General features: G+C 36.8%; 1 protein-coding gene across 6 annotated transcripts in view; it reads right to left on the bottom strand.

The window, feature by feature from the left end:
* The window catches only part of SYTL5 (synaptotagmin like 5), a 230,821-nt gene that overhangs the window by 80,636 nt on the left and 123,616 nt on the right, over positions 1–26,569 (bottom strand). For 5 of the 6 annotated variants that reach the window (XM_058535634.1, XM_058535632.1, XM_058535635.1 and 2 more), the window contains 2 exons: positions 24,988–25,197; positions 428–543 (listed from right to left, as the gene is read on the bottom strand). In XM_058535634.1, the coding sequence (XP_058391617.1) occupies positions 428–543; positions 24,988–25,197 (326 nt within the window). The remainder of the gene's footprint in view (positions 1–427; positions 544–24,987; positions 25,198–26,569) is intronic. The other variant, XM_058535637.1, reaches the window with a different exon arrangement.

Raw genomic sequence — 26,569 nt, 5'->3', positions numbered from 1 at the left:
CTCACACACACACACACACACACACACACACACACACAAAAGAAATCTGAAATACATCCTGTTGAAAAACCAAGGATTGCTTCCACAATGCGAATCATTTAATTCCTCTGTTTTATGCTACTTAAATGTTTAGTAAAATATTGGAAATGCATTCAGGAAAAGAACTGTCTGTGATGAAGTTAAATGGCTCCTTTGAAAATCTCAGTGTGTCAGATATATGGAAAATCACTGTGGATTTTATATTCTACTGACGTCCTCTTCCCTTGTATGAATTGCAGATTTAGATTTTATGCTACCAAGTTTTGAAATGACCTAAGGGATTCAAGAAATTCAACTGTGCTCGTTTGCTACATAATATAGGGAAGTTATTTAGTCCACCAAAATGAAGAGTAAAACAGTTTTGAAAACAAATAATTGCTTTAATTACCTGGACTTCTTCTTAGGATGGACTGTCGGACAACGTCAGTGCCCAGAACATTAACTTGCTTGAAACGCTTTGCCTTTTCTTCAAAAAACCATTCACCAGTTACAATCCTTAGCTGCCTACTCAAGGGAAAAGGAGAGAGCACTGAAATTTAATTATTTAGCCAAATAATTCTCAAAAATCTCTAATTAAGTAAAAAATAGCCAGTTATTTATAGAGTCCATCTGAATCTCTGGAGTATTTTATGGTGATTATAATGGTCCTTATTTGTTGAATACATATCATGTACCAGGTACTTGCTAATTGATCTTCATATTTAATATATTTTTATCTACATAACAACCCTGTATAAACATTATTATCCCCATTTTATAGATGAGGAAATTGAGACTTAGAGCAATAAAATGACATGCCTCACATCACATAGTTGGTAAGTAGTAGAGCCAGGATCCCAATCCAAGCATTCTGGCCTAGGGTTCAAGTTCTTAACCACTGCATCAATGGGTAAATGATCTTCAATGAAAACAATGGGGAACAAGTGAAGGTTTTGAATGACAAAGGGGCCATGATCAGATTGTTTTAGAAAGATATCTTGATGTAATATAATGACTTGGTTAGAGTGAAGAGGGAATAGGACAAAGAGATGGGTTGAGCATGGCAATAGTCCAGGAGAGAGATGACAAGACCCACGCTAGGACAATAGCAAGACTAACAGAGAAGAGGATATAAAAATGTAGGTGGTAGAAGGGCCTGCCTGGATTTCACAATCAATTGAATGTTGAAGGTAGAAAAGAAGGATCTTTGAATAATCATACCCATCTTTTAAGCCCCACCTGCAGTGGTAACACAAACCATTTACCCCAGTTGCAAACGCCTATTTGCCGTTCTCAGAACATGGCCCATTTTCCCAACACCTCTATGGAGGATTGTAGTGGAAAATGAGGTTGAAACGTAGGATTGGGTCATATAATGGAAATCTTTGAATGTCATGATAAGGAGTTGAAATACCATTCTGGAGGCAATGAGGAATTCTAGCAGTTTTGCTCAAGTTCAGGTTGGATCATATAATCTCTGGAGCATTATATGGAGAAAGGAGAAACCAGAAGCAGGCAGGCCACTTAAGAAATTATTGCAAAAGATAGGATAGAAAATGATGAAGACGTATATCAGGGTACCATGGTGGAAAGGGGTGAAAAGAAAGAGACACACTTGGGCCATTGAGGATGAGAATCAGCAAGATTGGTGACAAGTCTGACATGGTGGCTAAAGAAAAGCACCTGAGAGTCAAATAGAGATTTCTAGCTCCAGAGTATTATATCCACATGATTCAGTAACTGATTGGACTTAGAAAATAGCAGTTGGATATATAAACATAAAAAATTACTCCACATATGAATATATATAAAAATTACTCCAGAAAAATATGTCAGTTTGTTCTGCACAGCAATTACCCTGAAGTCCTACCTCTGAATGTAGGAGACAAAGGTAAGTTACATATGAAACACAGTTTCATTACTGGGAAAAAGTGAAAATGTTATCCTTGGAGTAAATTATTCATTGAAAGGAAAGACCATAGCATGTACATCTCAGATTTACTCCCAAGTGGCTAGATCACCTATTGAGAAGCAAGGACTATTGGATTAGCTCCAAAACTGTATAAGACATACTTATGGAATACATCAAATCTAAGAAGATCTAATCTACCAAAACTAAATGATTAAATGGGTTAAATTATTTCTGGATACATCTCAAGTGATCTATAGACTTATACATTATTACCTATGTGGAAATCCAGGTAGTAATTGTGCTATTTTAAATTCTAAAGATGTCCCCTCAAGATTTCTGTACCTTAACATTCAATCAAAGGCTAATCTAAGTTTTGCTGTGATTGAACTTTGCAGATGAAATTAAAGTCACTAATCAGCTGACCTTAAAATAGGGAGATTGTCCTGGATTATCTGAGTGGGCCCAAAGTAATCACTGAGCCCTTAAAAACAGAGGAAGAAGTCAGACACTGTGATGCTGCAGAATGGGAAGTCAGGGAGATTCAAATGTGAGAAAGATTTGATGCACTGAGAAGGCTCTGAGATGTAGAGGTCCACACGCAAGAACCAGACAGAGGCCTCTAGAAGCTAAAGCTTGCTCTTAGCTAATAGCCAACAAGGAAATAGGAGCCTTATTCCTACAGCGACAAGGAATCAGATTCTGCCCACCAAAATTAGCTTAGAAGTGGAATCTTCTCAAAGCCTTCTGATAGGAGCTCAGCTGACACCTTGATTTCAGCCTTGTGAACATTGAGAACAGAAACAAGTCAAGCCAACCCAGACTTCTGAGCCACAGAACTGTGAGATAATATATTTGCATTGTTTTAAGCTGCTAAATTGTGACAATTTGTTATGGCGGCAATAGAAAACTAATACAATAATTAAACATAGAAATATATTTGTTTTAATATTCAACTCAGGAAATGACTTGCACAGGTCGTGAGAAGATAAATATGGAAAATCCAGAAAAGCAATAGCACAGAGGTAGGCAAACTATGGCCTGTAAGCCAAATTTGCCCTACTACCTGTTTTGTACAGTCTTCGAGCCAGGGATGGTTTTTACATTTTTAAATGGTTGGAAAAAGTCAAAAGAAGAATATTTCATGACATGTGAAAATTATTCAATGTCCATAAAGTATTATTGGAAGACAGCCATGCTCATTTGTTTATATATTATCTCTGGCTCATACATTTGTTTATGTATTTCTGCTACAACTGCAAATTCGAGTAGTTGTAGCAGAGACCATATGGCTCTCAAAGTCTAAAATATTTACTCTCTGGCATTTTATTTTTTAAAAAACTTGCCAACCTCTGCAATAAGACAAAGAGTTTACACAAAAAGAAACAATAACAGGGGAATAATATAGATCAGTGATTGAAAACTACCCAATAGTGGCATGCCCAAGTCTCAGCTTTTTTTTCTTTTTTTCTATGTTCTTGGGATATGGGGTGAGGTGCATAGCACAGTGACAGCAGTTTCACACGTGCCAGGGGAAAGTGAGACACATCCACTCTACATGCCCCAGGAAATGGGTCTCCATATCATCTTTACCACATATGCCCAGAGCTGCTAACACCTAACACAAATAAGATCTTCCCAGAATTATTAGTCATTACCTCTTGCTATCCTTCTAAGAACAATAACTATAATCCTCTTATTTGGTCAACTGAGATACGCACTTGAGTCATTGATCATTTCAGAGCTCTGCAACATCAGAACAATGTCTTGGGATTATGCCTTTGCCACCTTCTCTACTTGGAGGTAGACGGAAAGCTTAGTAGAAGAATGGGGAACTAATGCCCAGTGAGTGCATACCATGCACCAAGTAACGTGCTAAGCATTTTATATATGCTATCTCTAATCCTCACTATAAGCCACAAAGTAGCTATTATTATTCTCAATTTACAGATGAGAAAACCAAAGTTCACATGAGTTAAATAACTTGCCCAAAGTTATAAAGATATTATGACAGAAACAGGATTTATACTGAAATCCCATACCCTTTACATTTGGCAAAACTGTCAGAAGGGAATTCACAGTTGTCAGCTACAACAAGGATTTAAGTAAAGGTGAAAACCTATAGAAGCCAAAAAATACCATGTGGCATTTCATATGATGGACTGTGTGTGTGTGTGTGTGTGTGTGTGTTGGGGGTAGAGTGATAGGGATAAAGGAAAGGTGAAAGAGGAAAAAAAATAAACATGACACCCGCTATGAAATTTGTATCCCTCTCTGCCACATCAATCTAATATTTGAAAAATACAAGGCTTGGAAAAGATTTTGTATTTCTTTTAGGCCATACTCTGAGAAGGACTCTCACTGAAATTCAGTGAGTTACACTCATCATTTGTGATGAATGACTACTGAGTATTCAGAATTTGCTAGGCTCTAATTTTCTTTAACATTAAACTTCTGGGACTTCAAACTTTCATTTGGAAGTTTATTTACATGTAAATTCAAGTTCAGTTGTCCTTAAATTTATAGGGGAAAAATAAGTAAACTTACTCTAAAAAGGAATAGTGACCAAAAGATTCATTTTCCTCCTTTATCTTCTATTAACTATTGGAGACATCTGAGATAACATATGCTTATTAGATATGCTGAGATAAGATATGAGTTTTCTTATTATTATTCATAAGAAAACTCACTAGAATTATTTATAAATTTATTCATTACACATCAAATATTTATTGCATTCCTATTATGTGTTAGGCTCTGTGCTAGGGCTAAGAGTACAGATGTGAATATGACAACCAAGGACTCTAGCCTTATGGTGATGATGGTCTATATTTATTCCTTTCTTCCTTTTCCTGTTTGGAAAGAAATCCCTAAACACATTATGGCGAAACTGCAGAACTCTACAGACAAAGAGAACATCTTAAAAGTAGATAGAGAGGAAAAATACTCAGATTACATACAAAGGTATGACAATTAGAATGACAGTTGACTTTTAATAGTAATAATGAGATCCAGAAGCTAGTGAAATGATATCTTCAAAGTTCTGAGAGAAAATAACCATCAACCTGGAATTGTATATCCGAGAAATCACTGTTCAAGAATGAGGAAGAAATAAAGAAATTTTCAACAAAATAACAACTAATTTATCATATATAGAGTCTCACTAAAAGAACTTCTAAAGACTGTACTTCAAGAGGAGGTAAAATAGGTCTGAGATATAAAAAAGGAAGGGTGAAAAATGAAATTAGTAAAACACATGGATAAATCTAAACAAACAGACGTATAAACAAAAATTATAATATCTAAATTGTTGAATTAAAAAAATAAGATATGTCTAAAAAACAGGACAAAAAATATATACAAGCCAGGGAAAAGATATTTGGAGTTTAAGAATATCAAGTTTCTTTTATTGATGGAAGAAAGGTAAAACAATTGATTTGTAAAATTAAATATGAATGTTGTGATTTCTAGGGCAGCCACTGAAAATAAAAACTCTTATATAATATCTATACTAGTAGAAAGGATAAATGGAGTGAGAAAAATATACTTCAAGTAATCTATAGATAATATAAATTAAAGCAAGTATTACAGTAACCACAATAATAGAAACATGTAAATTTTGCAGTAATTACAATGAATATAAGTAGACTAAACTCTATAGTTTAAGAAAATATATTGTCAGATTAAACTTTAAAAATTATAACATACGTGCATAGCATGTATATGTATAAACAGCACCTATATTATGTATATAGCATATATAGCGCAAATATTTAAATACATATAACATAATTTAAAATAGCATATATGCTATACAGAAGAGTCTTACCTTAAGCATATGGACACAGAGAGGTTGAAAGTCAAATGGTAGAAAAATATATACCACGTTAGTATTAACCAAAAGAAATTTGACGTGGTCATATTAATATCAGACAAAATAGACTTTAAGGAAAAAGCATTTCTAGAGACAAAGGGGGTCATAAAAAAAAACCTTCAAATCAGTAAAGAAAAGACTAACAGCCTAATAGAAAATTGGGCAATACACATAAATAGTCACATCACAGAAAAGGAACCAAAAAAGGCCAATAAACCTATGAAAAGATGCTTAACCTCATTAGTAATCAGAAAATTTCAAATTAAAATCATAGTAAATGGTTGCAAAATTAAAATAAAAATTTATAATTAAAAAAAAATCATAGTAAGATATCCATTTATATTTACCAGTTTGGCAAAAATTAAAAATTTTCATGATACCAAGTGTTGGTAAGACTGTGAAGTAAAGGAAACTTTTATATAATGCTGGTGGAGTTTAAATTGGTACAACCACTACGAACAACAATTTAACACTATCTTGTAAAGCTGAAAATGCTCATACCATTTGCCCTGCAATTTCATTCCTAGGTGTGCTCCCTACAGGAGTCTTCTCAAACATTTTTGGCAGAGGTCACAGTAAGGAATATGTTTTATATCACAATCCAGAAATAAATACAGATATATTTACATATACACATACATATTTATTATATTTATACACACACATATATACACACACACACATAAGTATATGTATACTGACATTTTCTATTCTATTCCATTTTTTTTTAATGCTGCTCTCAACTCACCAATGGGTCATCACCCACAGTTTTAAAAACTCCACCCTAGGGAAACTCTTGTACATGTTTGTCAGGCCATACATACAAGAATGGTATAGCTGCATTTTTTGTAACATTATAAACTGAAACGATATAAATCCCCATTAATAAGAAAACAGATACATCATAGGATGATACCATAGTGAAGATGAAGGTAATGGTATTCACATAAACATGGAGATTTCACAAAGAGATGTGGAGGTAAAAAAGTCACAAAGAATACATACAGTATGATTTTCATTTCTAAAGCACTCAAAAATGAAAAATTAGAAAGTATATTACTTAGGGACACATCCAAGTGCAGTAAAACCATAAAGTAAAGCAAGGGAATGAAAAATGCAAGACAAGAACGTTCTCATTCTTAAACTGAGTGATGAATACACAGATACTCTTTTCACTATTGTTCAAACTGTACATATACCTTATAGATTATCTTGATATATATGATATTTTCACATTAAAAAAAAATCCCTGAAGTCTACATAGGTATTAAGATACCATATTACAGTGAACAAAGCATTCTAAAGGGGGGGAGGGCTTTTGCATATAATTACAGTCATGCGCCACATACCGATGTTTCGGTCAACAACAGACCACATATACGACAATGGACCTATAAGATTCGTACCATATAGCCGAGGTGTGTAGTAGACTATACCATCTAGGTTCACGTAAGTACACTCTATGATGTTCCCACAGTGACAAAATCGCCAAATGACACATTTCTCAGAGCGTATCCCCGTCGTTAATCGACACATGACTGTAATAGGTGATTGAAAATAGCATGTCAAGGCACTCGAAACAGCTTCTTCCCACTCCAAAAATCTCTGGGTCAAATGTGGGATTATCCTGATGTGAATCTCTCCCTTGTAGCTAGATTATGAAAATTTGCTAAACTAGGGGTGATTTTGAAATGACTATGTGGCAACTGTCAATACTCATCAGACCAAAGATCACCAGGAACCCATCTATGATTGAATAAGTTGAGATTTTTGTTCCCTGCAATGAAGGAAAACACATGCCATGAAGAACCATGGGGTGCCTCAGTAAGAGGGCATTTGAAAGGATATAATACAGGATTTGGGCTAATGTTAGGTAATTTTAGGGAGACTTCAAGGGAGCAGGGATTTGCTCTAGAATAGGTGATGTCAGGAAGTGGAGACAATGCTATGACTGGTATCTTAGTAAGTTATATCTAGAAGGAGGGCAGACTAGAACAAGGCTAAAGCTGTAATCGTAAGGAAGCAGCAGGTCATTCGCATCAGCCAAAAAAGGGGGATGTTTGGTACTTTGTGGCTTGAACAGTCACCTTGTTTTTGTCTATGCTTAGACAAGATTATGAAGTGTTCTTATTTTGTCTCACTTCACCATGGTCGCAGAGGGATCTTATGGGATACTGGTGCTCTGAGATTATGTCCAACAGGAGAACATGATGGCCTACTTGTGAGTGCCAGGTCAGCTCCTAACAACATCAAGGCCTACATGTAAGTGTCAGACCAGTTTCCAGATGTCAGGGGCCGTATTTCTTTTTCTCATAACAAAGGATTATACAGTCCCTCCTGCACTCTTTCTGTGTACATTCCAACCATTGGTACTATCTTCTTTCAAGTTTACTGACAGAGACTCATATTTCAACCATTTCAGGTATATATCATCTATTTCAGTAATCATTACCAATTCACCAAAAACAAAAACATCAGGTTCTTCCTTCTTTAAAAAGACAAAGACTCTCACAAGGACATATAGCAGAATGAAATGTCATAACATGGCATGAATATAAGATCACCTCATCAATACCCTATTAGAAGTATTTCATTTTTTGGTTCCCTGTCATGTCGCTTTTATCTTTTGGGTCTTTCTGAGTTCAACTGGGGTGCTAATTAGGAAAAATGATTATTATGACTGTCTTTGTGTTGGATGGCAACTGCCTCCACTAACATAATCATGTGGAATTTTGTAGGTCTCATTAAGATAGCAAAATGAACTAACTGGCTGTGTCAGGGTCCCTGTCATTCTGTTTCTTTAGAATTATTTTTAAAACTAGACCTACAGCAACCAACTTGTTAGAATTAGAAGGGGCTGGGGAAAATGTCAAGGGCTGCTCAGCCCATTGTAACAGGTAGCCTCCCTCCATCAGTCCTTGCTGTAATCGTTTCAGTGCTACAGCAATAAAATTTCTTTACTTTTACCCAATCCAAGGTAAATGACAATAAAGGTTGTGCTTTCAACTGATTAGAGAATGAGTCACTTTCTGACTCATCTCATCTCTTAGAGGTCAGGGTGGGAATTTCAATTTTATGGTCTATTAAACATGGAGACAGCCCAGTGGCGCTGCAGCATTCTCTCACAACAAACAAAGGGCGTTCACTGGCAATATAATATCTTTCATGCTTCATTTTCAAAAACCACTCCATGAATAGCAAGCAAGATACTTCCATTACTGACAGATAGTTTAAGTCTCTGAGATCACATAGACTAGTAGCTGGAATATCAGAAAAGTAATGGTCTTTGTTTTCAGCTTTAAAAATGAGGAGGGATTTTGGTATGTCAAATTAAATACTCATCATGTAAACTTCCAGCTGTGACAGAAGGATATAAGTATAAGTTGTTGTCACAGAGGTATAAGAATCACACATTGAAAGCTCTGTTTCTTCCTCAGGACATTTTAATGCAGGAAGACAGAATTTACTCTACTGATGAGACAATAATGTAATAAACTCATCTTCCTCCTTAGACTGTGAAACCATTGAGGGTAGTCCATGTTTTATTCACCTTTGTATCCTTATCCCCTAGTATACTGACAGGTTATCAATAAATGTTGTAGGAGGGATGGATGGATCAATTGGATAGGTGGATGGTTGGGTTTAATAAGTTATTGTTCACCAATAAAAGAAGTACAAGTGATTCAGAAGTTCTGTATTGATGCATTAACATCTCCTGAGGAAGACATAGAACTTGCAATTTGTTATTATTTATTCTTACACCCTTCTGACAACAACTTGCCTGATAGTTATATTTTTCTGTGACAGCTGGAAATTTACTCTGTTCAGAGGGCAAATGTATTTGGCATGGCTCATTTTTTTTTTTAACTTCATACTCCTTACAGAAGAAAACCACATTTGTTCCATATGTTGCTTAAGCCTGAAATGCTTTAAGTGGAACCTTGCCATCTGTTTATTTATCCATCCATCCATCCATCCATCCATCCATCCATCCATCCACCCATTCATTTGCTTAGTCATCCACCCATCTAATCATTTAACAAATATTCACTGAGTACTTACTATAGGCATTCTTTTAGGTGCTAGAAGTACATCAGTGAAAATTACAGATAAAACCCCTTGCCCTCATGGTTATGAAGCTTATATTCTAGTGGAGGAAGAAAGATAATAAACAAGATAAATAAGTAAAATATAAAGCATATAAGTATTAAGGGAAAGAAACACAGGAAAGGGACGTATTAGTTTGGATAGGCTAGTTTCTATAGCAACCAACCTCCAAATTCCATTGACTTAACACGTTACAAGTTTATCTCTCATTAATATAACTAATGTTGATATGATAAGATTTAGGGGAAACTGTGTGTGAATTAGACCTGCAGTTACCATCCATAGTGACTAGCAGATGAGTTGATGGCAAAACTTTCAATTAGCAATGTGTGAATACATAAGCCCCTTGGGTCTTATATTGAAAAGTATGCTTCAGTAATTATAAGTGGCATTTAGAAATTAAAGACAAAATTCCTCTCCTCATACAGAAGCTTGAGGCAACTCCTGACTGACTGAAGGGCTCATGAGTCACAGTCCCTAGTCACAGCAAATGAGGGTCCAGGGTACAGAAAAGAGGGTGAACAGTAATGGAATAAAAAATGGAAATTATTAAATACTAGGGATCAAATAAAATAATATTGTATGTGAATTAGATAAATAGTTATTGAAGAATTCCTTATAAGTCTTCAGACTCTGCAATTAGAAGGCCAGTCATTTGTTAAAACTCTTTCTTTCTGCATTGCCTTGAAATGGAAACCTCACCTTGGCAGAGTCTGGTGATAAAAGAGCTGGGTGGAGAAACAAACAAAATACCTTTGATACACATCCAAACTCTACTAACACATATTCTAACTTCTTAGTGTTCTTATTTACACTATCTATAAAATGCAAAATTAATTGCCTCTCTTACCTAATAGGTGTATTTTGAGACCTTGAAAGACTACGCCCTAGGAATATATATGGTCCAAAAATAGATCAGCACTCACAGGGACTGAAGCTTCAATTTTGAAATTATCTCAATCCCTGATTTGATTAAGGTAATCTTGAATATCTAGTGGCCCTATCCTATTTCCCTGCTAGAAGAAAAGTGTACATTCTCAATAGATACATATTATTATACAGAGTCTCACTAAGCTTTACAATTTTTCCAATACTTTGTCCATCAATCAAAAATTATCAGGTTTATGATAAAACAAGATATGACCAAAACCAAGAGCAACAAAAAAACGACAGAATCAGTCTCATAGAGGACTCAAATAATGGAGCTATAATTCATAGACTTTAAAATAATTACAAATAATTTATTCCAGAAATTACAAGAAAAGAGAAGGTCAGAAGAGAGGTAGAAAACGTAAAAGCAAAATGAAAATTCTAAAATTGAAAAACACAACTGAATTTATGAATTAAATAGATAGGTTGAACAGCAAATTAGACATAAAGACAAGATTATTGAATTGAAAGACAGGTCAGACAAAAATATACAAAATGAATTCAGAGATATAAAAAGATAGAAAATATGGAAAGGAATATATATAAGAGATATCTGAAAGATGTTGAATAGAACTAAAATACATATTTGGAGTACCTGGAGTAGAAGAGAGAGAGAATGGGGAAAAAGCGATATGTGGAGAGATTATCTGAGAAATTATTTTTATTGCTATTCTGGTTACAAAGTTAAATAAGTTTCAAGTGTTATGGCCCCATACTATTTTTCCCATAATCAAATATGACAAAAGACATTAAAGGTGCAGATTTAAGACACTCTAGAAAACCCAAGATGGATAAATACAAAGAAAATTAGACGTAGGCATGTTATAGTAACTGTTGAAAATCCAACAGAAAAGTCAAAACTATTAAAAGTAGTCGAAGAAAAATATCATTACCTTCAAAGGAGCAACAATATATTTACATCTGATTTTTTAACAGAAACAATGGAAACCAGAAGCCAATGGAATATCTTCAACTTACTGAAAGTTAATAACTTCTAACCTAGAATTCAGTAGCCAGCAAAAACGTGTTTGAAAATTAAGAGTGAAATAAAGCAATGCTAAGAAAAACAAAAATTGCGAGTATTTATCACTAGCAGAAATACACTAAAGGAAATACTAAAGGGTACTCTTTAGGCTGAAAGAAAATTATCCCAGATAAAAACAGAGATGTAGAAATAAAAAATATAGAGAAATGGAAAGGGTAACTATATAGTACATCTAAGTGAATACTGACTATAAAATAATAATATCTTGTGAGATTAAGTATGTTAGACTGAATGTTTGTGTCCTGTTATAGTTCATATGTTGAAATGTAATCCCCAATGTGATGGGATTTGGAAGTGGAGCCTTTGGGAGGTGATTGTTGCCCTTAGAAAGGGGACCAGAGAGAGCTCACTTGCCCCTTCCACCATATGAGGACACACTGAGAAGACAGTTGTCTATGAACCAGGAAGCAGGCTCTGACTAGACAAAAAATCTGCCAGAACCTTGATCTTGGACTTGCACACACACACAAAAAAAAGCCAGTAGGGTTTTGTGGAAATGGTTAAGCTGATTCTAAAATTTATATGAAAATACCAAGGGCCAACAACAGCCAGGGCATTTTGAACAAAAAGAACAAAGTGTCATTTCTACTGGATATAAAATTTTATTATAAAACTACAATAATGAAAATAATGTGGCATTGGCACAATGTTAGACACATAATAGAGTGACCAGAAATTATACTTGGTTTGTGAAGGCAACACTGTAGAGCAGTAAAAAAATGATGATCGTTTCAATGACTGTTGCTGGGTCAAGTGGTTTTCCATATTAAAATATAAAAATGAATCCCTTGGTGTTCCTCTAAGATCTGGAACAAGACAAGGACGCCCACTCTTGCTACTCTTAGTCAACACAGTATTGAAGTCCTAGCCACAGCAATCAGGCAAGAAAAGGAAATAAAAGTCATTCAAATTGGAAATGAAGACATAAAACTGTCACTATTTGCAGATGATATGATACCATATATAGAAAACCCTAAAGATTCCACCAAAAAAACTATTGGAATAAGTGAATTCAGTAAAGTTGCAGGATACAAAATAAATTTACAGAAATCAGTTTTGTTTCTATGCACTAACAATGAACTATCAGAAAGAGAAATTAAGAAAACAATCCCATTTACAATTACATCAAAAAGAATGAAATACCTAGAAATAAATTTAACTAAGAAGGTAAAAGAGGAAGAGGAAGTCAAGATGGCAGTGTAGGCAGACTCTGAACTCACCTCCTCCCACGGACACAGCCAATTTACAACTCGTGGAAAAATTACCCCTGAGACAGAATTGAAAACTGGATAAGAGGAACTCCTGCAACAACGGACAATCCTAACCGAGGTAGAACAGGCAGAAACTCCCTTCTGGAGAGGAAAAACGCCGCCTTCACAAGCCGCAGTGCCTCATGGCCACCCGGGGGGCAGCCCATAGGTATGCAGCCTCCCTGGAGGCGCGGGGACCTGAGCCAGGGCCGCCCCCGCTGTGGGCATTTTGTGGACCCAGCACAATCGAGACGAGTGGCATAATATTTGACGTTGCCTGCTACAAAAACATTGGGGAGTACCCCCAGAAAAGCTGGTTCACAAAGAAATTAAAACCGGTTCTTAAAGGGCCCACACGCAAACTCACTCATTTCAGAAAGCAACCTAAAATCACCAGAAAGAAAGGTGCACAGTGCTTTGGTGAAAAGAGACTCACCTAATAGGCCCTGTGTGCATCTCGGTGAGAGGTGAGACCTCTCCAGGGACTGGGACGTTGGCGGCGGCCATTGTTGTGGCCTGGTGTGGGCGTGCTGACACAGACGCCATTGGAGTTCTCCCTGAGGCCTGCTAGCCCAGGTATGCCCCACCCACTACAGCAGTGATTTAATCCAGCTCAGCCAGGGCAGGCAGCCCACCCTAGAGACTGGCCCCACCCAACAACAAGTCCTCGGGCAACCTGTGGGCCTGCATAGATTGGCGACTGGATTCTCTGCAGCCTGGCAACTGAGCCGAAATCAGTGGGACAGGGCGTGCACAAGGAGCGGGTGGAGAGTGTGGGGCTGTGGTGGAGTGTGTGGGGCTCCCGCCATGGAGAGACTGGGTCCGCTTCGGGAGGTTGGGGCGCACACACAGGGCAGGACTGTGTTAACTGTGTGTGTGGACCTGTGGGCGGCAGGGCTTGTTAGCTGCAGAAGACTTGTGCTTCTCAAAGACCCACATAGGGGGTTTGCCCCCACCTTCCAAAGCCTGAAACAATTGGGTGCTCCCGTGCCTGAGGCCAGCCCCACCCAGCTGCAATCCTCAGAGAGCTGACAAGAGACCTAATAGGCTAGGGGCTTACATCAATTGTAAGGCCCTGAGCCTAACAACCAGCCACGCCGGGGGCCTACTCACTTAAAAGAAATACTGCAACACAAATGTGGTATTAGAACTTGCAGTCAGCTGTGCTGGGGCTCCCCACACCTGATAAAGAGACTGAAGGACCCACAACAACTACAAGCAGCTGAGCATTACAACAGCTGGCGAGGAGCATAACTCGGCCTCCCTGGGCGCCCACAGGGAGAACAAACAGGCCACAACAGAAGGACACACGTAGCCCACACAGGGGTCACCCCTGGAACATTGAGAACTGAGGGAAGCACACAGCAGGCCTCCTAAGCCATCACTTACATAAGGTCACCTATCCAAGAGCAGGAGACATAGCTGACCTACGTAATACGTAGTCACAAGCACAGGGAAAGAGGCAAAATGAGGAGGCAAAGGAATACATGCCAAGTAAGGGAACAGGACAAAACCCCAGAAAAGGAACTAAGTGAAACAGAAATGAGCAACCTACCCGACAGAGAGTTCAAACTAAGAGTGTTAAGGATGCTCACTGATGTGGGGAGAAGAATAGACGAACTCAGGAAGAATGTCAACAAAGAAATGGAAGATATAAAAAAGAACCAATCAGAAATGAAGAATACAATACTGGAAATGAAAAATTCACTAGAGGGACTCAAAAGTAGAGTAGAGGATACAGAAGAATGGATCTGTGAGCTGGATGAAAGACTAGAAGATATTACCCAAGCTGAACAGGTAAAAGAGAAAAGAATTAAAAAGACTGAGGACAGTCTAAGGGACCTCTGGGACAACATCAAGCACACTAACATCCATGTTATAGGTGTCCCGGAAGGAGAAGAGCGAGACAAAGGGGCAGAGAATCTATTTCAAGAAGTAATAGATGAAAACTTCCCTAACCTAAGGAAGGAAACAGACATCCACGTACAGGAAGCACAGAGAGCCCCAAACAAGATAAACCCAAAGAGGCCCACACCAAGACACATCATAATCAAAATGTCCAGAATTAAAGATAAAGAGAGAACCCTAAAAGCCGCAAGAGAAAGTCAAGTTACATACAAAGGAAACTCCATAAGGCTATCAGCTGACATCTCAGCAGAAATCTTACAGGCTAGAAGAGAATGGCATGATATATTTAAAGTGCTAAAACGAAAAAACTTACAGCCAACAATACTCTACCCGGAAAGGTTATCAATCAAAATGGAAGGAGAGATCAAAAATTTCCCAGACAAGCAAAAATTAAAGGAGTGTGTCACCAAGAAACCAGTGCTACAAGAAATGTTAAAGGGACTGATTTAAGGGGAAAAGAGAAGACCACAAATAGGAAAAATTATCTATTTCCATGATAAGAGGGTAATGGATACAAATGCACAAAAAAGAGGTTAGATATGATATCAAAAACATAAAAGGAGGGAGGAGAGGAGTTAAAGAGTACAGCTTTCAGACAGAGGTCAAACTAAAGAGACCATCAATTCTGTATAGAAGAAGAAAGGAACAGAGAAGGACTACTAAAACACTGAGAGAAACAAAAGTTAAAAAATGGCAGTAAGTACATACTTATCAATAGCTACTTTAAATGTCAATGGACTAAATGCTCCAATTAAAAGGCATAGGGTGGCTGATTAGATAAAACAACAAGACCCATATACACGCTGCATACAAGAGACACACTTCAGACCTAAAGACGCTCACAAACTGAAAGTGAAGGGATGGAAAAAGATACTCCACGCAAATGACAATGAAAAGAAAGCTGGGGTAGCAGTACTCATATCAGACAAAATAGACTTTAAAACAAAAACTGTAAAAAGAGACAAAGAAGGGCATTACATAATGATCAAGGGAACAATCCCACAAGAGGATATAACACTTGTAAATATCTACGCACCCAATGTAGGTGCACCTAAATATATAAAGCAATTATTAACAGACATAAAAACAGAAATAGACAGTAACACATTTAATAGTAGGGGACTTTAACACTCCACTTACACCAATGGATAGATCATCCAAACAGAAGATCAATAAGGAAACATTGGCCTTAAACGACACACTAGAACAGATGGACCTAGTAGATATATACAGAGCATTCCATCCAAAAACCGAAGAATACACGTTCTTTTCAAATGTACCTGGAACATTCTCCAGGATTGATCACATATTAGGCCACAAAACAAGTCTCCATAAATTTAAGAAGATTGAAATAATACCAAGCATCTTTTCTGACCACAACGGTATGAAACTAGAAATCAACTATAGGAAGAAAATCAGAAAAGCCACAAATATGTGGAGATTAAACAAAATGCTACTGAACAACGACTGGGTCAACGAGGAAATCAAAGAAGAAATCAAAAAATACCTGGAGACAAATGAAAATGAAAATACGACATGCCAGAATTTATGGGATACAGCAAAAGCGGTTCTAAGAGGGAAGTTTATAGCGATACAGGCCTATCTCAACAATCAAGAAAAATCTCAAATAAACAATCTAACAATGCACCTAAAGGAACTGGAAAAAGAAGAACAAACAAAGCCCAAAATCAGTAGAAGAAGGGAAATAATAAAAATCAGAGCAGAAATAAATGAAATAGAGACCAAAAAAACAACAGAAAAAATTAATAAAACCAAGAGCTGGTTCTTTGAAAAGATCAACAAAATTGACAAACCTTTAGCTAGACTCACTAAGAAAAAAAGAGAGAAGGCACAAATAAGTAAAATCAGAAATGAAAGAGGAGAAATTACAACAGACACCTCAGAAATACAAAAGATTGTAAGAGAATACTATGAAAAGCTATATGCCAACCAATTCAACAATTTGGAAGAAATGGATAAATTCTTAGAATCATACAACCTTCCAAAACTGGATCAAGAAGAAGTAGAGAATTTGAATAGACCAATCACCAGTAAGGAGATCGAAACAGTAATCACAAACCTCCCGAAAAATAAAAGTCCAGGACCAGACGGCTTCCCTGGTGAATTCTAAAAAACATTCAAAGAAGACTTAATACCTATCCTTCTCAAATTCTTCCAAAAATTGAGGAGGGAGGGAAGCTCCCTAACTCATTCGACAAAGCCGACATTACCCCGATACCAAAACCAGACAAGGACAACACAAAAAAAGAAAACTACAGGCCAATATCACTGAGGAACATTGATACAAAAATCCTCAACAAAATACTAGCAAATCGCATACAACAATACGTTAAAAAGATTATACACCATGATCAAGTGGGATTTATTCCAGGTATGCAGGGATGGTTTAATGTTCGCAAATCAATCAACGTGATACACCACATTAATAAAATGAAGAATAAAAATCACATGATCATCTCAATAGATGCAGAGAATGCATTTGACAAGATACAGCATCCATTTATGATAAAAACTCTGAATAAAATGGGTATAGAAGGAAAGTGCCTCAACATAATAAAGACCATATATGAGAAACCCACAGCTAATATCATCCTCAATGGTGAAAAACAGAAAGCTATCCCTCTAAGAACAGGAACCAGACAAGGATGCCCACTCTCACCACTCCTATTTAACATAGTACTGGAAGTCCTAGCCAGAGCAATCAGGCAAGAGAAAGAAATAAAAGGGATCCAAATTGGAAAGGAAGAAGTGAAACTCTCACTATTTGCAGATGACATGATTTTATATATAGAAAACCCTAAAGAATCCACCAGAAAACTTTTAGAAGTAATAAACGAATACGGTAAAGTTGCAGGATACAAAATCAACATACAAAAACCAGTTTCATTTCTATACACTAACAACGAAGTAGCAGAAAGAGAAATTAAGAATACCATCCCATTTACAATTGCAACAAAAAGAATAAAATACCTAGGAATAAACTTAACCAAAGAGGTGAAAGAGCTGTACACAGAAAACTATAAAACATTGCTGAAAGAAACTGAGAAGACAAAAAGAAATGGAAAGATATTCCGTGCTCTTGGATGTGAATAATTAACATAGTTAAGATGTCCATACTTCCTAAAGCCATCTGTAGATTCAATGCAATCCCTATCAAAGTTCCAACAACATTTTTCACAGAAATAAAACAAAGAATCCTAAAATTTATTTGGAACAACAAAAGACCCCGAATAACTAAAGGAATCCTGAGAAAAAAGAACAAAGCTGGAGGTATCACACTCCCTGATTTCAAAATGTACTACAAAGCTATAGTAACCAAAACAGCATGGTACTGGCACAAAAACAGACACACAGATCAACGGAATAGAATCGAAAGCCCAGAAATAAACCCACACATCTATGGACAGTTAATCTTTGACAAAGAGCCAAAAACATACAATGGAGAAAAGAAAGTCTCTTCAACAAATGGTGTTGGGAAAACTGGACAGCCACATGCAAAAAAAATGAAAGTAGACCCTTACCTTACACCATACACAAAAATTAACTCCAAATGGATTAAAGACTTGAATGTAAGACCAGAAACTATGAAACTTCTAGAAGAAAACAAAGGCAGTACACTCTTCGACATCGGTCTTAGCAACATATTTTCAAGCACCATGTCTGACCGGGCAAGAGAAACAATAGAAAAAATAAACAAATGGGACTACATCAAACTAAAAAGCTTCTGCACAGCAAAGGAAACCATCAACAAAACGAAAAGACAACCTAACAACTGCAAACTATACATCTGATAAGGGCTTAATCTGCAAAATATACAAAGAACTGATGCATCTCAACAACAAAAAAACTAACAACCCAATCAAAAAATGGGCAAAAGATCTGAACAGACATTTCTCCATAGAAGATATACAGATGGCCAACAGACACATGAAAAGATGTTCAAAATCATTAACTATCAGGGAAATGCAAATCAAAACTACAATGAGATATCACCTCATGCCCGTCAGAATGGCTATAATTAACAAGACAGGAAACAACATGTGTTGGAGAGGATGTGGAGAGAAGGGAACTCTCATACACTGCTGGTGGGAGTGCAAACTGGTACAGCCACTATGGAAAATAGTATGGAGATTTCTCAAAAAATCAAGGATAGAACTACCATATGATCCAGCTATTCCACTGCTGGGTATTTATCCAAAGAACTTGAAAACAGCAATGCGTAAAGATACATGCACCCCTGTGTTCACTGCAGCATTATTCACAATAGCCAAGACTTGGAAGCTACCTAAGTGCCCATCAAGGGACGAATGGATAAAGAAGATGTGGTATATATACACAATGGAATACTACTCAGCCATAAGAAACGATGAAATCCAGCCATTTGTGACAACATGGATGGACATTGAGGGTATTACGCAAAGTGAAATAAGTCAGAGGGAGAAGGTCAAATACCGTATGATTTCCTTCATTAAGTAGTAGATAATAACAACAATAAACAAACACATAGAGACAGAGATTGGGTTGGTGTTTACCAGAGGGGAAGGGGGAGGGAGAAGGGCGAAAGGGATAATTCGGCACATGTGTGTGGTGATGGGTAGTAATTAGTATTTGGGTGGTGAACATGATGTAATCTATGCAGAAATAGAAGTATAATGATGTACACCTGAAATTTATACAATGTTATAAACCAATGTTACTGCAATAAACAAAAAATTTAAAAAAATAAAATAAAATAAAATAAAAAAGTCAATGGGAATAAAAAAAAAAAAGGTAAAAGACCTGTACACTAAAAACAATAAGATATTGATGAAAGAAATTGAAGATGACACGAATAAATGGAAAGATATACTGTGTTTATGGCTTGGAAGAATTAATATTGTTAAAATGTCCACGCTACCCAAAGCAATCTACAGATTCAGTGCAATCTTTGCTAAAATACCAATGGCATTTTCCACAGAATTAGAACAAATAATCCTAAAATTTGACCCCTAAAAGCCAAAGCAGTCTTGAGAAAGAACAAAGCTGGAGGCATCATGCTCCCTGGTTCAAACCTATCCTACAAAGCTATAGTAATAAAAACTGTATGGTACTGGCACGAAAACAGACACATAGATCAATGAAACAGAATAGAAAACCCAGAAGTAAACCCACACCTATATGGTCAATTAATCTATGACAAAAGAGGCAAAGTATACAATGGGGAAAAGACAGTCTCTTCAGTTAATAGTGTTGGGAAAACTGGACAGATACATGCACAAGAATGAAACTGGACCACTTTCTTACATCATATACAAAAATAAACTCAAAATGGATTAAAGACCTAAATGTGAGCCCTGAAACCATAAAACTCCTAGAAGAAAGCATAGATAGTAAACTCTCTGACATTGGTCTTAGCAATACTTTTTTTTTTTTGATATGTCTCCTCAGGCAAGGGCAACAAAAGCAAAAATAAACAAATGGGACTATATCAAACCAAAAAGCTTTCTCACAGTGAAGGAAACCATCAACAAAACGAAAAGGCACCCTACTGAATGGGAGAAAATATTTGCAAATCATATATCTGATAGGCGGTTAATATCGAAAATACACAAAAAACTCACACAACTCAATATAAAAAAAACAATCTGATTTTTAAAAATGGACAGAGGATCTGAATAGACATTTTCCTAAAGAAGATATACAGATGGCCAACAGACACAGCAAAAGATGCTCAACATCACTAATCATCAGGAAAATGCAAATCAAAACTACAATGAGATATCACCTCACACCTGTTAGAATGGCTATTATCAAAAAACAAGAAATAAGCGTTGGTGAGGATATGGAAAAAAGAGAACCCTTGTGCACTGTTGGCGGGAATATAAATTGATGCAGCCACTATGGAAAACAGTATGGAGTTTCCCCAAAAAGTTAAAAATAGAACTACCATACGATCCAGCTATTCCACTGCTGGGTATTTATCTGAAGAAAAGGAAAACACTAATTCAAAAAGACATATGTACCCCTATGTTCATTGCAGCATTATTTACCATAACCAAGATATGGAAGCAACCTAAGTGTCCGTCAGTAGATGAATGGATAAAAAAGATGTGAGATACACACACACAGGAATATTAGCCATAAAAAGAAGGAAATCTTGCCATTTGCAACAACATGGATGGATCTAGAGAGTATTATGCTAAGTGAAATAAGTCAGACAGAGAAAGAAGAATACCATATTATTTCACTTATACATGGAATCTAAAAAAGCAGTACAAATGAACAAACAAAAGAAAACAGAAACAGACTCATAGATAGAGAGAACAAACTGGTGGTTGCCAGAGGAGAGGGAAGTGGGGGGAAGGGCAAAATAGGTGAACATGATTCAGAGGTACAAACTTCCAGTCACAAAATAAATGTCATGGGGATGTAATATACGGCATAGGTAATGTAGTCGGTAATATTGTAATAACTTTGTATGGTGACAGAAGGTTACTAGTCTTATCAGGGTGATCATTTCATAATGTATGCAAATGACAAATCACTATGTTGTACACCTGAAACTAATACAATATTGTATGCCAACTATACTTCAATTAAAAAAAATGAATCTCTAACTCACAGCACACACAAAAATCAGTTTCAGATAGATTGGAAATCTAAAGGCAAAAGTTACAAAACAATTACAGAAGATCACATAGCAGAATATTTTCATTATTTGGGAGTTAGGGTAAGTTTTCTTTAACAGGATACAGAAAAAAAAAATCCCACTAATTATACAGGAAAAGACAAAAAAATTGAGTTACCAAAAATTAGAGATTTCTGTTCATCAAATGGCACCAGTAAGAGAATGAAAAGGCAAGTCAGAAGGTGAAAGGAGGTATCTGCAACACAAGTAACCAACACGGTTTGTATGCAGAATATACAAAGATCTCCTTCAAATTAGTAAGACAGACAATCCAATATAAAAATAGGCAAGTGACTTGAACTAGAACTTCACAAAAAGAGATGTTGAGATGGTCAATAAACATATGAAAATACTCTCATTTTCATTAATAATACAGAAAATGCAAATTAAATCCACTCCACACCCAGCAAAATTACAAAAATGGAAAAAAAAAAAACAGTGTTGGTAAAAATGTAAAGTAACTGCAACTCTCATGCATTGCTAGTGAGAGGGCAAGCTGGCACGACCACTTGGGGAACCTATTTGGCATCATCTACTAAAATTGGACATACGCATATACTGTGACCCAGCAATTTTACTCCTATGTATACATCCAACAGACATATACACACGTGCACTAAGAGACATGCACAAGAATAGTTATAATAACATTATTTGTAGGAGGTGAAAACTGAAAACATCCCAAATATCCATCAATGATAGAATGGTATATAAACCTTTATATGTTCATAAAATGTAATATTATAAAACAGTGAAAATGAATAGATGACTGCTATATGCAACAAAAATGGATTAGTCTCAGGAATACAATGTTAATCAAAAGAAGTTACAAACAAACACTCTATGATTCGATTTATATAAAGTATCAAAATATCAAAGCTAAACTACAGTGTTAGCAGGGTAGTGGTTCTATTTGGGGAGTAAAAAGGGAGTAGTGATTGGGAGGAGGAATGAGAAAGGCTGCTGGGGTGTTAGTAAGGTTCTATTTCTTCACCTGAGTGATAGTTACATAGAAATTGTGATAATTAGCCAAGACGTATACCACTACTTCTCAACCAGGGGCAACTTTTGCTCCTCAGGGGACATTTAGCAATGTCTGGAGGAATTTTTCATTGTCGCAACTAGAAAGGGGGAAGGTTGCTACTGGCATTTAGTGGGTAGAGGCCAGAGATGCTAAACATTCTACAGTGCAAAGGACAGTCCCTCCATCCCAACAAAGAAACATATTGCCCAAAATACCAGTAATGCTGAAATTGAGAAACCTTGTTGCACACTTGTTACTTGTGTATGTATATGCATTTTGTGTATGCAAGTTAACTCTAGTTTAAAAAAAAATGGCCATGTGCATATGTGTCCATAAAAAAATAAGGATGCTACTCTTTTTCCAAGTTTTCCTATTTCTATTTCTTTGCTTCTTGTTAATTTGATTTGTTGTCTTCTAGTGGTCACTCACAGCTGAGAGAGACAAATATTCCTGCAAAATTATATGGAAGCAAAACTAAAATTGAGGAAATTCTCTCCATTAATTTATTATTTCCTCTGTGGCTCATTATTTGACTATATTGGAAGAGTCTTTATATCCAACTCTGAAATGCCAAGTTAAAGGGAGAATTAGAGAAACCCATTACTCCACACTGAGACAAACTTTCTAAGAAGTGTCCGGGGTCTAAAACAGCAACTTTTTCATTACTTACTTGAGACACAGATGCATTGTGTGACTTCTAAGTAGAGAGCAAAGTGCATTATTGATACTTTTTCTGTACAGGTATAAGGAGAAATATCCAAAGTAAATAGTTTGATTTCATGGGAAAAATAAGAAGATATCCAGCATTATTTTTGTATCCTGATTTGCAGATAACTAAACTCAAACAGTTTAGAAAATGAATACGACTATAGACAAAGGCTATGTTTGCAACCCATATGTCAAGGATTCCATCAGCGTTCATTCCCCTAGATCTGACAAAGGATGTTTGCTAATTATGGGAAGGAAGTACTAAAAGGAATTTAAGTATGTGGGACAAAGAATTAAAGATGGTTGCTTAAGTAAATCAAAGTAATGTATCCAAAGAAAGTAATAAAATAACTTAAGTGGTTCATTTCTTTAGAACTGCTTATCTCAATCCAGTGTTGAAACATAATATGAATTGCTCAATTCAGGATCACTTTTATGAAAAAGTACAGGAAATATAACATTGGTTAAACAATGCAATCACTGAATATAGGAGTCCTCAATAGAACACAGTAGTACTCATTCAGACAAGTTGAAAATGAAAGGTCACTCACTTTTACTACTAAACTATTCACTTTTTCTCCTAAGATAGCCTCTTAAATCCTGTAAGAGGATGAGTTAGTGAGGGGAAAAGATAAACTTAACCAAACAAACAAACAAACCTGAAGTGATGCTATCACCCCCCCATCTCAACCACAGGAAAAAAGATCAACCCAAATTTGCCTTGAGATGATATTATTAGGCACCTCCTAGAGTAGAAGAGATGAAGGGACCTTGGAGGGGGAGAAAACATACTAGTTGACCCAGGGGGAGATTTCTCAAAAGGATGGAGTTTGGTAGGCCCCAGGAGTAGTGGAGGCCACATGATGCTTAGACTTCAGTTTAACTAAACTTAGAAAACAGTGATTCTTGATTTGCACCTAAATTGGCAGAGTGAAACGCACGGCCACTACACTCCCACAGGCTAAACATAGAGATGAATGAGAAGGTTCTCTCCCTCCGCCCTTTCTCAAGAACTAGGTTTGGAGGAAATTCAGGAACTACTCCAGGTTTGGTCCTCAGCTGATGTGGAGAGCAGGCTGGATATTTCACGCTCATCTTGTCAGTCACCCCAAATGTCTAAGGACGTCTCAGAGGAACTGTCTGTGCCTTCTGAGAAGCCACGCGGAGCCAAGTGGGGCTCTAAAAGAAGAAAGCTCGTGGGTAGTGTTCAAATGCAGAAAGAGCCTTCATTCTGTAAGACTTCCCATTTTACTACATTTTATAGTTTTTAAAAATAAAAATACTGTTCTCTCTGTCTCTATTTCTCTCTCTCTCTCTCTCATTCACACACACACAATACACATATATACACACACACACACGCACCCCAGAGCCTTGTCAAGGCATTGCTGAGCCTGTGGTTGCGCTATACTTTTAATTCCACTTTCTATCTCTAAATTTTAAATACTCTTTTTCTTTGTTTCCTTCCCCACTCCAATACCTTCGGCCATCAAATCTGACTTTCCATGCCAAGGCAAGAAACTCACGCGACTTTGGCACAGACGGTGCACTTCCAGCTGCCATCAAGGCCTGAGACCCGACACTCGCTGCACACTCTCAGTGAGCAGGCCTGGCACGGGTCTCCCCGGTCAAATATTAAGCCCAGGTTTCTGTGACAGTGAACACAGACTCTGCTGGTCTCTTGCTGAATCTTCCCACTTCTACGTTTTGCTTCTAACAGTTCATTTTTAAGCTTCCTGGAAGGAGAGAAAAAATTCACTTAAAAAATATATAGGAGCAGAGCTATCTTTATTTAAGGGATGTTTTCATTTGGAAGAATATTTGAAAGAATCAAGGAGTCAGAGCCAAATATTTTCAGAAAACACAATTTCTCCCTCTAGAATCAATAATCCTTTGACATCAGTAGTTTAAAAACATAATGCTCGTGTTTTAATTTTGAATTTTGTCATTCTCCACTAATACTAGTATTTTGCTATTAATATTTATTCACATTCTACTCTAATTTCTCCAGGATATCTTTGATGCCATAACATTGGAGCATAACTGCAGTCTAGAGGCATGCACAATACCATGTTCTTTACTTGCCTAGATATACAACGTGAGGCAAGAGCGTGAACTCAAACTTGACAATATGGGGACTTTCCTTAAGTGATCCAATCAAGAGTTTGCTACAGGGCCGGCCCCGTGGCTTAGCGGTTGGGTGCGCGTGCTCCACTGCTGGCGGCCCAGGTTCGGATCCTGGGCGCACACCGACGCACCGCTTCTCCAGCCATGCTGAGGCCGCGTCCCACATACAGCAACTAGAAGGATGTGCAGCTATGACATACAACTATCTACTGGGGCTTTGGGGGAAAAATAAATAAATAAAATTATTTAAAAAAAAAGAGTTTGCTACGAACACATTGCCCACCATTTCAGATCTAAACACTTCTGCTTAGCATTTGAGGGTTTCTGACAATTTCCACTGACCTATGGGCTTTGCTGTCAGACATTGCCATGTTTGAATCCAGGTTCCATCGTGAACTAGCTTGCTAGTCTTGGGCAATGATTTACCCACTTAACCTTAGTCCAAATGGAAGTAATAGTATTCTTTTTCTAAAATAGGAATAATAATATTCTTACATGACATTTCAAGATTAAATGAGATAAATATATGTAAAGTTACCAGCATGGTTCCTGGCACATAGGTACTCAATAAATGCTATTTCCATGTCTCTTCTTATACTACCTGACGTGTAAACTATATATACTTTAGAAAATAGCTATTCAAGGTGTGGTCCTTGTTCTAGGAACATCAGTATCATCTGAGAGCTTGTTAGAAATGCATAATCTCAGGCCCCACCTCAGACCTACTGGATCAGATTCTGCATTTTCACAAAATCTCCAGGTGATCATAGTTTGAGAAGCAAAACTTTGGAACATTTGTTCTCAAATTTGGCTATACACTGGAATCACCTGGGCAGATTTTAAAAAGTACTGATTCCCAAGTCTTATTCCCACAGATTCTGATGTAAATAGTTTAGGATGTGGCCTACACAATGATATTTTTAAAAGCTTTCCTATTTGTTCTAATATACTGCCAAGTTTGGAAAACACTACTCTAGAAGA

Source organism: Diceros bicornis, chromosome X (assembly GCF_020826845.1).
Source record: "Diceros bicornis minor isolate mBicDic1 chromosome X, mDicBic1.mat.cur, whole genome shotgun sequence".
In the NCBI taxonomy this organism is placed as follows: Eukaryota; Metazoa; Chordata; class Mammalia; order Perissodactyla; family Rhinocerotidae; genus Diceros; species Diceros bicornis.
The sequence above is the reverse complement of the archived record's forward strand: the minus strand, read 5'-3'. Positions and strand labels throughout refer to the sequence as shown.